The sequence below is a fragment of the Podarcis melisellensis genome, assembly GCF_964234715.1.
Source record: "Podarcis melisellensis genome assembly, chromosome: Z".
Classification (NCBI taxonomy): Eukaryota; Metazoa; Chordata; class Lepidosauria; order Squamata; family Lacertidae; genus Podarcis; species Podarcis melisellensis.
The window spans coordinates 22857678-22869680 of NC_138547.1; the positions used below are offsets into that span (position 1 = coordinate 22857678).

The following is a 12003-nucleotide window of genomic DNA, read 5'->3' on the forward strand; positions in this document are numbered from 1 at the left end:
GTCTGTCACACATTGATTTCACACTTTCATCAATGCAGCTTAGAGCTAAAAGATCCACATTAGCTAGGGAAACTGCAGTTTTAGGCCAGCCTTCATCATCCCGATGTTCTCCAGAGCATCATAATCATATTCCAAAACATCTGGAAGGGCACCAGGTTGTGGAAGGCTATTATACACCCTTACCTAAAAGTAAGTCCCATCAAACTCAATGGAGCTTAATACTGAGTAGACATTCCACAGCCAGAGAAGGAGCTGGGATCCAGGATATATTTCCCTCTTCTGTGTCGTTTTAAAATGTATGTGATATGGTCTATCCTCCCACCTGCCCTGATTCTCAGTTCAATCTCACAATCCAGTTATGTTAGGCTTGTGAAGATGAACTAGGAGCAGAGGTCAAGAAAGGAGTTCAGACTATATCAGGCAGATGAAATAAGAGAGAGAGAATCTCCCTACTAATCTAAATCCAAGCTTACACCAGTGATGTGTCAGTCTTCTGACCACAGTTCACCCCCCCAAAACTATCTGCACCCTCCAAGTAGTTTTGTAGAACATAAAAAAAATTCCTGAAGGTGCTTTTGTTTCATTTTGTTAGTCTTTAACAAGCACATTGGACAAGCCCAAATAAAAGAAGCCTGCCTTTCCTTCCCTTGCCCGTCTCCTCCTTTCCACAAGCAAAACAAGCCTTACTTTGGGGGAGTAGGGGTGGTGGCAAAGTGGTAGGGAGGGTTCGCTTCCACACAGGAGAGGACCCACAAGGTCCCTCTTTACCTAGAAATTATACCTGAGGAGTCACTTCCTGCCAGGGATCACCCTTGTGGATCCTCTGCTGAATGGGATGAGGATTTTGCCTGAGGGTCCCAAATCATTTTGTTCTTGATACCAAGATCCCTTTTGCTAACAGGGTTTGAATGAGAGAATTCCCCTAAGCCTTATCTTTGTAGAATGCTTTGCAAAAAAAGTATCTCTGGCTATTTTCTTTAACACCCTATATCCAATATGCACAGTAGGTTCCCTCTCCCTCTTTGTAAAGCGTTCACCTTGAATGCATTTGTAGCAAAAGCTAAGCTTCACTTTTCAGCTAGAGCTTCCAAACCAGGCTCAAGGGCAGCCCCAAATAGAGTACATTGCAGTAATCTAGCCTCAAAGTTACTACACATGGACTTCACCAATGGTCTTCAACTGGTCCAGACATGACACCCAACTCTGACTCCCAAACTGCAATATGGGACCAATTGGGCAGTCACCCAAGGTGCAGACCTCGGAGGAGTGCAGTACTGACCTTTGAGGGGCACAGTTTTATACAGATTAGTTTTTGTTATATCTTATAAATTACTGAATATTTATCTTTTATATTTTGAAGAATTTTATAGTTTCTGAAATAATTCATGAATTAGAAATGTTCTTTATGTATATGTGAAATAGATAAAGACCATAGAGTTGATCGGAGGTTATGTTACATATTTCTAGTAAGCTACGGCTGATAAAAACTGGCCACCTGTAGCTCAGTACCGCAAACAAAAGGCAGAAAAAGCTAAGGAGCAGGCAAAGCAAGAACAGTTCTTCCTGAAATACCTTTGTTCACAGAAAGCAATTGAAGAACAAGAATACGACTGTACTCTTCTTGAAGCTAGCACAGAGGGAGCTGAATGTTGTGCTCCTACTACAAATTAGATACATTTCTTGAAAACGCGCATAGGAAAAAGAGGATGTCAAGAAAGCAAGAGTAATGCAAAGTCTGCAAAAGAAGAAGGCATTGTGCCTGACTTGAATTACAATCACCCAGTTAACTGGCCCAACTATTGCAGTGGTAATTTGTGACATCTTATAACAGAACATGGACCACAGCAGGTTGTATCACACAATTTCCCCAAAGACTAAAAAAGAAGATTTTCTCCTATACACTACAGGCGGAGACTAGCAAATAGTGAAGAAGTGTGCTGTCAATGGTTGACACGTTCAACCTCAAAATATGTGGGTTTTCTTTTTGCTGTAAGTTGTAAGTGAAAAATTTGGTACATCGCCCCTACAAGGAACAGGTTCAAAGGACTGGGGACTTATCCACACATACCTTTTGCCCCAATCTTTTGAGGCACAGGTCTGCACTTCAAAGCTCTGTGTCTGAGCATTTTATTTTCTGCCCCAGAAATTTCCTTGTGGGCTGCAGGGGTGATGATGGTTTTCAACAAGTTTGGATATATGTTACTGAGAATGAGGCCCAGGAAGAGATACCACAAGATCTGAAGCAGAAATTCAAAGTAGGTTTCTACTATGCTGCCTCTGATATGGCTAAACAATCTATTGAAGAGATTCCAACAGCTACAAAACCATAATTGCCTATTTGGCTTCATGTATGATATATACAGTATCAACAAAACATCTGCTGAAGATGTACCTAAGGCCTACAAGAATTTGGAAAAACTACTGATGCGGAATTTCTATGCTGTGAACTTATAACAATAGTTCAAATGCTAAAAGGTGTGCTTCCTTTCATATTACAACAAAAACACCTGGATAATGTGCCCAATGTTTCTGTTGCACAAAGGATCTTTCTCACACTTCCAAAGTCAGTGGCATGTGGTTGCTCAAAGCTTTAAGAAAATGCACATGCTCAAGAATGTTGCAAAGGAGACTAGTTGGTTGGGAAACTACATCAATTGAACATGCCCAAGCCTCAGCACTTGACCTGAAGGAATTGGTGACAAAATTTGCGAAGAAAATGGCACACAAAGTGAGATTTTTACGTGCCTGAAATTGAAAGCCTTTAAGAGACTTGAATTTCAACATCACAGTTCACAAGGTTATTCAAAATGATTTGTGTGCTAAAACATTTTCTTCTGTATTTGAGAAAGTTAATCAAAGACTGCTGTGTTACTTATTCTTGCAATTTGAAGCAAATTTAGCAGTTTCAAGTTTTGTGCTTCAAATTTTTTCTACAAAACATCTGTTTTTGAAAATTGAAGTTAGCAATTTTGGGGGGCGGTGTGTTCAAGTAGTTAGCCTTGTCTAGGGTACAAAATAGCCTGCCTCTAGGACTACGGTTGGCCAGAAATATCTTTTGCATTGAAAAAGGCTTTTGCTTTTCTTCTGCTGTTTTGCAGCACCCATGGAAAGGAGACACTGCTCAGACACTGCAAATAGTGCTCCTCTGTTTGGTCAGCCATCAGTGCAGAAACTACTTTGCCACAGCCCACCTAGAATGGCATCACAGCTTGCAATGGCCAACAAGGTGCCTTCCTGATGTTGTTGAACTACAACTTCCAACATTCCTGACAAACTGGGACTGGTGGAAGTTGTACTCTAAAAACATCTGGAAGGAATCTTGTTGGTTATCCCTGCACTTAATAGTTTGGTACCAAGTTACTTGAAGGACCACCTTTTCCCATATTAGCCTGTCTGGGTTAACCAGGGTCCCCAGACACATGCAAACATATGTTTAGAGCTACACAGGCATTGAAACAAAGGCATATATCTTGCATGCCCTCCATGCTTGTGTGGGAAATAAAGGTGTAACACAGGCAGACATTCACCAAACCCATTTGCGGCATAGCTGCCTTTACTTGCAAACAACTCTTGAGCCCAGAAATTTGCAGGATTTCAGTGGGGAAATGAAAGATTGAGAGTGATTATCTTTTAATAAGAAGAATCCCTTGAAATGATTATGTGCCAGCCTTTCACTCAAGCTTTCTTCTTCTGCATAAATCCCTGAGATCAAGAGTTCAGTTATCTTGGCAAGGGTCTAATGCAAAAGTTTTAGTTGTCTGCATGCTCAGCTCATCTTTCAGTTGCCAATAAAATAATGCCACACGTCTCCAGAATATCACATTGTGCACATGGTGCTATATGTCTGCATGAGCAAACCTATCTGTGGATTTTCCTTTCCAGCATATTAAATAGTAAATCAGAAAACTGAATTCATATGGAAATGGTCAGGACGTCAGCACTGGTAGCTTCTTTAGAAGCCAGGCACTTCCTGCTTTGCAATCAAAAGATACAGAATGTCCTTAATGCTCTAAGTTATCTGGAATATTGCTCTTGATTTCAGTTTAGAAAAGGGATAGACAATGGGGTATTGAGAGCGCAGTCTAGCTCATAGTGGCTTCTTACAGCTGATCTGCCCCCTAAGATTATCCTGGTTCTCAAGGAAGTCCTTTTACATTTTGTTCTGTTACTTTTACACGATGCAAATGGCTTAGGGTCAGACTAGATGTGACTTTTGTCTTTGCTGACTTGACAGTGGCTTTCCAGCATTTCAGACAGGAGTTCTTCGCAACCCTAACTGGAGATGTTAGAGACTGAACCTGGAACTTTTCGCACGCAGATATTCTTTAGCTACTGAGCTACAGCTCTTGCCCTAAAACAAATTAAGATTCCAGGCTTCCTTGCTCTGTTTAAAGGTTCAATTCAAAAAATAACTTCGGAAGTCACTGTATACCAAGTCAGTTCGTTTGATCACCTAACTCAGGACTTTATACATTGATCAGCTGTGGAGCTCCAGAGTTTTCAGACAAATATCTTCCCCAGCCTTACCTGAAAACACCAAAGACTGAGCCTGGAAACTTCTGCATGCAAAACATCTCCTTTGCTAGTGAGTTATAGCCATTTCCCAGTGAGGAAGCAGCTCTAAGAATGACTCAGACACATCACTTAAAATGTTGTAACTAAATTGCAAATTTGCAATTAAAAAGATCCTGATGTTTCATTGATTTGATAACATTTTTTTAAAACAACAACAAAAAACCCTGATTATGCCTCATTATGCTCAGAGGGTTGAATGCAATGTCAAAATGTGTGGCTACGCCCCCTCAGTCCAGATATGGCCTGCACTATCCCAAACGATAAACTGCCTATGACTACATAATGCAGATGTTTGCACAGATGTACCCCAGCTGTTATTTTAGGTGCTTAGAAAAACCACCTCGGGTTGGAGAAGCCCCACTTCCATGAAATCCGTCTGTGTCTGGCCATGAACTGCCGTTGGGGATTAAGGGATTCTTCTTTCAAATCTCGTCTCTTTGGAACAACTTTAAGGCACACGTTTTTTAAACGTGCAGAGAAAGATGATCAAATAATGAGAAGAGTGGGATAAAGGCAAGCAAACAAAACATAAATGCTGAAAAAGATAAATCCAGTGCTGCAAGATCAAACCAAAGCCTCTTTCCCACTTCTTGTTTTCAGAAGTGGACAGGCCATTGCTTCCGGAAAGCCCACAAGCAGTGCTTGGAAGACATTCCCTCTCCCCTGCTGTGTAACCCCAGCACACTGCACCCAGAGAAAGACTGCCTCCAAGCATGAAGACTCTCTATAGCCATTGTGGCAGGCAGATACTGACAGAGCTATGCTGATCATAATTATTGGGGGTCCTGAATTGTGGATTAAGGCATGGATGGAGAGCCTGCCCCTGCCCCCTTGATGCTGTTGGAATTCCAACCATCCCAGCTGCAGTCAACATGATCAAAGACCAGGGGTGAAGGGAGTTGTGGTCCAACCATTTCCATAGGGTCACAGGTTCCCCATCCCAGGACTGAGGAAGAGGCAGTAATTTGTAGCCAATTAAGCAATCCCCCCCCACACTAACAAACTGTGACTTTTGTAATGTGTCCTCTTCTCACACAGAAAAGTGTAGCCCTTGGGCAGTGCCAATGCTATCACACTAGCAACAAAAGCTTCCTGTTTCCAACTTATGACACACTATATTGTAATGAGGAGTGCATGGCCTGCAAAAAAATGGAGTCTGATAAAGATTAGTGTGGAACATGAGAAACTACCTTATTTTCAGAACACTGATCCATCTAGCTTAGTATTACCTATGCTGACTGGCAGTAGCTCTATAGGGATTCAAACGTGGGACATTCCCAGTGTTACCTGGAAATGCTGGGAATCAAATCAGGGACCTTATGCATGCAAAGCAGATGTTCTGCCACTGAGCTTCAACCTTTTTCTCCTCCGCATTGGGTGACCCTGGCCTGCTAGTCATCCATGGTTATGGCTACACACAAATACTGCATGGTAAACTTTCAGCAGCCAGTCTATCAAGCTGGATCCCAGAATCCACTCTGGATTCCAGAATTCTCTTCTGCAATGCCTGGAGGATTTCAGGTAAAATAGCTGTTCTTCTCACAAGTACTTGTAGTGCATAAATAAGTGCTTCCTATTCTTACTCAGAGCCTATACATACTCTTTGGTTCTATGATTCCGTGTATGAATGGACCATAATATGACGAAGAGAAATTTCTGATTGTATCAAAGCCAGGTTGGATCTACACTGATCGGGATAACATTATTTTTAGAAAGTAGTATAGCTCTCAATGCAAATTTACATCGACAATAGATCACTGCTCTACAGTGCCCTTGAGTGTCTCATGTTTATAATGCATCTTTTATGTTTTCACTGACCAGTGTAGATTAGTCCCCAATGTGTTTCAGTGGCGCCAGCTGCCTCAGGTCTTATCCACACTTTCCTTTTGCCAGATGCTTTCCAGGCAGAGGCCTGTGGTTTAATGCCCCATGCATAAGCATGGTGTTGCTGGTTTTTTGCCCTGAGCTTTCCCCGCGAAAACCCAGCAAACATCAATTTGGGTTTTCTGCAGACTTTGACGTTGACGCCAACTTAGCTTTCAAGAGCAGGTTTTCATGGGGAAAGTTCTAGAACCAAAAAAGGGAGGGGGGAAGCTTGGATACTGAGCTTAAAATCGCAGACCATGCTTAGAAAGAGTGGAGGAAAGGCAAGCATGGAGAAGCCCTCAGTAATCAAATCGTCAAATATGGAAGTATCCGTGGGATATACATTCACATAAGAACAACCCTCTGCTTTGAGACTGGATAGATTCAAGTACAGTGGTACCTCGGGTTACATACGCTTCAGGTTACAGATTCCGCTAACCCAGAAATAGTGCTTCAGGTTATGAACTTTGCTTCAGGATGAGAACAGAAATCGTGCTCTGGCAGCACGGCAGCAGCAGGAGGCCCCATTAGCTAAATGGTGCTTCAGGTTAAGAACAGTTTCAGGTTAAGTATGGACCTCCGGAACGAATTAAGTACTTAACCTGAGGTACCACTGTACCATGTAGTAACCTCCTCTTTGCAGAATCAAGTACTCTGCTTCTAAAATTCTAGAATGCACACCCTTGAGCCTCTAAGAAAAACACAATACATGACATGGTTATTTGCCCCAAAGGAAGGCTACGCCATCCATCTTGTGTGAATAAGAAATAGCTTTGTCTCCAGGACTATTTGCAAGATTATTCTGCAAAGGCTAAAATGATGATGGGGCACGCTCTTAAATTGATCTTCCAATTAAGCCTTAAGAGACAGGAAACTGCAGTCAGCAAAAATAGACAGGGCTTGTGTGACTCCACACTTTTCAGTTCCATAGTCTCGTCCCCACCCCCACCTCTATTTTCTCCCTTGCAGCGAGGCAATGCGGCTGAGTAGGTGTGGGGAAAGTGGGTGGCAAACAGTTCAAGCTGTTGGATACTGTCACAGTGCTGTGATAGAGATGGTTATGGGAAGACAGAATTGGCAGGTTTACACTAGTGTCGTTCAGCGACTCCCTAAATCTGCCAAGTGCATGGCAACAAGCTAACGTTACTGCAAGAAAAGAAATCACTATTAAGCCACGGAAGACAATTCCCCTCAAGTCTTAAGGATGATTGAATGTCCTCTGAAGATTATAAAGGGGGCCTGAAGCATACTAGAAACTTTCAGGAATGAAATAAGTTTTACTGCCACCACCACCACCATTGTAATATGACATTCTGCTTCATTTACACTTGTATTATATATGCCACCTGCAATACATTTCTGGGTCAAGTTTATAATGCTGTTTTCAAAGCCCCTATCTGGTTTCAGTACAAGCTATCTAACTGCCCCAGTACCATCTTGTCCACACACCAAGAGAGAGAGAGAGAGAGAGAAGATGAAACAATGTTTTAAACTGTAACTGTTTTTAGAATGTTTTAACTGTTTTATAACGCTGTATTTTAAAAAAATGTATTTGATGTGTTTGCCTCCCTAGGCTCCTTTGGGGGAAAAATGGCAGGATATTAAATAAATATGTAATAATAATAATAATAATTTGTGATGTGGGCAGTCCACATGAATGCCTCAATGTATAGCAGGCTACATTATGCATATAAATTTTGGGTGTTGTGGGGAGAATCATGCTATTTGGGTCCCTGCATCCACAGGCAACCCCATGGAGGGTGGGTGTCTCATTCTTTATTATACTGTCTTGACCCTATGTGGGTGCATTTATTTATCAGACCAAAGCCAACATCTGGCTACTTAGTTATCTAAACTTCAGAATAATTGCATTCTCATCCAACCCTTTTGGCTCTTCAAATGTCTGCTCATCAGTCAGAGAAGATTTCCTTTGCCTTTCATGGTGACCACACATAATGGAGAGTGAGGGTTGGGTTGTACTAGAGACAGAACCTAAGAGATGCCTGCTGCTTCCAAGCAAGGTGTCAGGCATGCATATAACTCACTCCTGACCCAGGAAGGGAGCAATGACAAAAAAATAACAACGCAGGACTCTTTTGAGGCCCTGAAATTGTGAAGTCTTTTAATAAGGTCTAAACTTAATGTAGCTTGCCAGCTGTTTTATGTGATGGTTAGTCACACTGTGGAGTTTTATTAAAATACACAATTTTAATAAACAAATAGCAGTTATGAACCTGGCAGGGAATGCTGTGCCTTGCCTATTTTATCACCACAACCACCACCACCAGAGCAGGGTAAGCATCTCCAAGCCGTGTGTTTTGGTTTGGCTTTTTAATAACCATTTTTGTTTGTTTGTTTCTGAAATTTCTGCATCCTTACAGGCCTCTCAATCTCCAAAATGGAAGTAGGCAGCAAGCGATTCACTGGAGGCTGAGGAAATTTGTCTCTCCAGTGAGGTCTGTGATGCGAGGCTCTTGATACAGTACAAGAGAGTCAAGGCACATAGGAAAGATTATCAGATCTGAGCTCATGCCAGCATCACAGCACAGTCAATTAAAGGCAGGCCACCAGAGTCTCTGGCATTTTTGTTTTATCTGGCTTGCAAAGCACCAATAAAATTACTTGCTAGTATATGGTGGGAAATGAATTGGTCTGTTTCCTTAATGTTCTATTTCTGGAGGTAATTGGCACTGATAAAAAGAGGGTGGGGGGAAGGCTGGAGGCAATAGGGTTTTCATCAGTGTGTTGTTTATAAAATTATATTCATTATCTGAAAGTTTTGCTTAATGCAGACACTCTTGGACTTCATTAAAGTGTTTGTGCAGGAGAGTTTTCTCTAATGGGCCTTCACAGGGAAAATGCTTGAAATCCAAGCCTCAGATAGTTTAGCTTTATGAGTCTTAGGCACAGTTACCACAAAGTTTAGGAACAAAAGGAAAACCAATACTGTACAATTCGCACATGTGCACACACATACAGTTTTTATCGTGGTCTAGGGAAGGGGTGGGGAACATTTATCATCCTAAGGGCCACATTTCTTTCTGGAGTACCTTTCAGAGGCAGTATAGGTAAGGCCAAAGGCAATGTTTGCAACAATTGATGTCACTCTTATCTTTGTACAGTAGGCCTCATCCTAGCCATATGAGCCAGATGTTTCTACCTACCTGCACACACACACACACACAGAGAAACCTTTCCATCCCCCATCAGTGGATGCAAGGAACTGAAAGTTTAGTGCCAGACCCACACTCTTTTATGAGACTGGTAGGACTGGGGTGTGGGGAGGAACTCCTTCTTAAACCCTCTAGAGATCCACTGCCATTCACCATAGATCTGCCTTCCACAACCTCTTGTCTTCCAGATGTTGTTGGACTGCAGCTCTCATCATTCCTAACCACTGGCCATGCTGGCTCCAGAGACTGATGGGAATTCAAAAACCATATGGAGTACACTAGGTTGAGGAAGGCTGGTGTAGACAATACTGAGCTGGATTTTTTAAATCTTATTTTTATTGATTTTCAAGATAAGAATACAAATATAAAGAAAAGGAAAAAAAACCCCTAATACTGAGCAAGCTGGATTAATTGTCTGACAGGTAGGTATAAGGCAGGTGGGCAGGCAGCAACATAGCTATAGAAAGGGCTTTCCCCCCAGCTGGAATTCAGTTCCAGCACCTCTCAGATGGGCACCACTGCCATTCTAAAAGAATGAGGGAGGTGTTCATGGTGAGCTCCACCACCATTTCCCCCCTAGAAAAAAAAGCACTGATTATAGATATAAATGCACATAGATAGATGGATGAAGACTACAGAAAACCAGCCTACATTGTCCTAACCACACTGTCCCCCGAAAAAGGGCATTTCTCCAAAACGGGAGAAAGTGAGGTAGGAATTTCATGCATTTCTGCTTTGTTTGGGGTCAGAACCATGGAGTGAATAGCAAGTGTGGCTGGAATGGTGGAGAGCAAAAAAGAAAGACAGCTGAGCATTTGGATGAGATAAGGGATCTCATTAGCTCAGTGCCCTTTGCAAGAGTTCTCATGGCTGGAAGCGCTTCTTGCACTTTCTCAGGCTCAAGACCAAAAAGCTTTCTGAGTGAGTCGTGCAATTTCTGAGAGCTTTAAAAATAAAATGAAAACCAGGGAAGGGGGACAAGTGACATCATCACCACAGTCGATAAACAGAGAAGATTTGAACATGATCCCAGGGTGGAAGAATTCCAAGCACGTCAAAAATTCAGTGCTAAAAGGAAATCAGTGCTTGAGATGTTTGAGAAAGGAGGCTATGTTTTATTTTATCATTACTAACACAACTGGATGTAGTTGCGGTTGTTATGGGGAGTGAACACGGGGAAATTGTAACCGATTGTATGTTGGCTTTTATATTCAAAAATTAATTAAAAAAACAACAACACAAAGAGAGAAAGGGGGCTTTTGAGTGAAGCCACTGAAATTGCAGGAAATCAATACTCCGTACCTTTAATTTATTGCCATGTCTTATGTACTTAGGTTCAATGGACTTGATTTTATTTGCTGGGTAGGTGATTTCATGGCCAATGGTTTCTTCCACCTTGATCCTTTCCCCTCGTTGCTTGCATCTGAAAATAAAAAAAGGAAAAGGAAAAAGAATAAGAATAAGCTGAAATGGCAAATCAAATAAATCTGTGCACCTGACTCGAGACATGGCCATTTTTCTAGCATGGCATCCAAGAAAATGAATTTAGGGTTTGAAGTAGGAGTGAGGAACCTGTGGTCCTCCAGTTGCTGTTGGACTCCACAACTCCTATCAGTCCCAGTCAGCACAGGCAATTCTCAGGGTGGTGGGAAGTGGAACCTCCTAACATTTGGAGGGCCACAATTTAGGAAAGCCTGGAATAAAGGACATAAGAAGAACCCTGTTGGATCAGGCCAAAAGCTCAGTGTTGGAAATAAAACAATAATGCTTGCAATAAATTACCTGAACCAGTGGGGGGAATGATAAGACAGAAAGGCACTGGTTCCTTCTCTTTTAGTAACCACCTGTTGGTAAAGTAGACTTCTTCTCCTAGTGAATTATCTCAAGCCAGTTGCAGTATTAGTTAGCCCACGTATGATTTCATTTTGGCCACATGTAAAACCCATCCTTAGAACGGCTTTCTTTGCCATGAGTAATAAACATTACGTTTTCTTTACACTTTCAAGCAGTCTCACCAGACCATTTCATTTCTGTACACTGCTGCAATATATTTACCAAACTCCAGAAAGTTCTGGGCCCAATGCCAGCTTACTAAAGCTACAGAAAGTTTCTGAATGAAAGAACAAAGGCTCAGGCCAACGTTTACAGGCATGCCTTGATCCCAAAGTTGCAATCAGGAGATTTCCATGCTTGATTGTACATAATCTAGTTGCATTTGAATGATGAAGGACTTCTGGAAATGGTGAAGACTGAAAAATCTGTGTAAGGTGCTGGTACCTTCGCTGGATGGGAAAAACATAGGGCAAAGACTCTTTTAATCCAATGTTTGGCTAATTTCCAGCAAATACACATGGAAAATGAAAGTATTGAAAAGGGAGTGTTTCTAGCC

The 12003-nt window shown here is 41.9% G+C and overlaps 1 protein-coding gene across 4 annotated transcripts in view; it reads right to left on the reverse strand.

Moving 5' to 3' along the window:
* The window catches only part of LOC309361958 (vascular endothelial growth factor receptor kdr-like), a 191683-nt gene that overhangs the window by 69983 nt on the left and 109697 nt on the right, over positions 1-12003 (reverse strand). For all 4 annotated transcript variants that reach the window (XM_081897319.1, XM_081897322.1, XM_081897320.1 and 1 more), the window contains exon 11: positions 10917-11037. In XM_081897319.1, coding sequence (XP_081753445.1) covers positions 10917-11037 — 121 coding nt within the window. The remainder of the gene's footprint in view (positions 1-10916; positions 11038-12003) is intronic.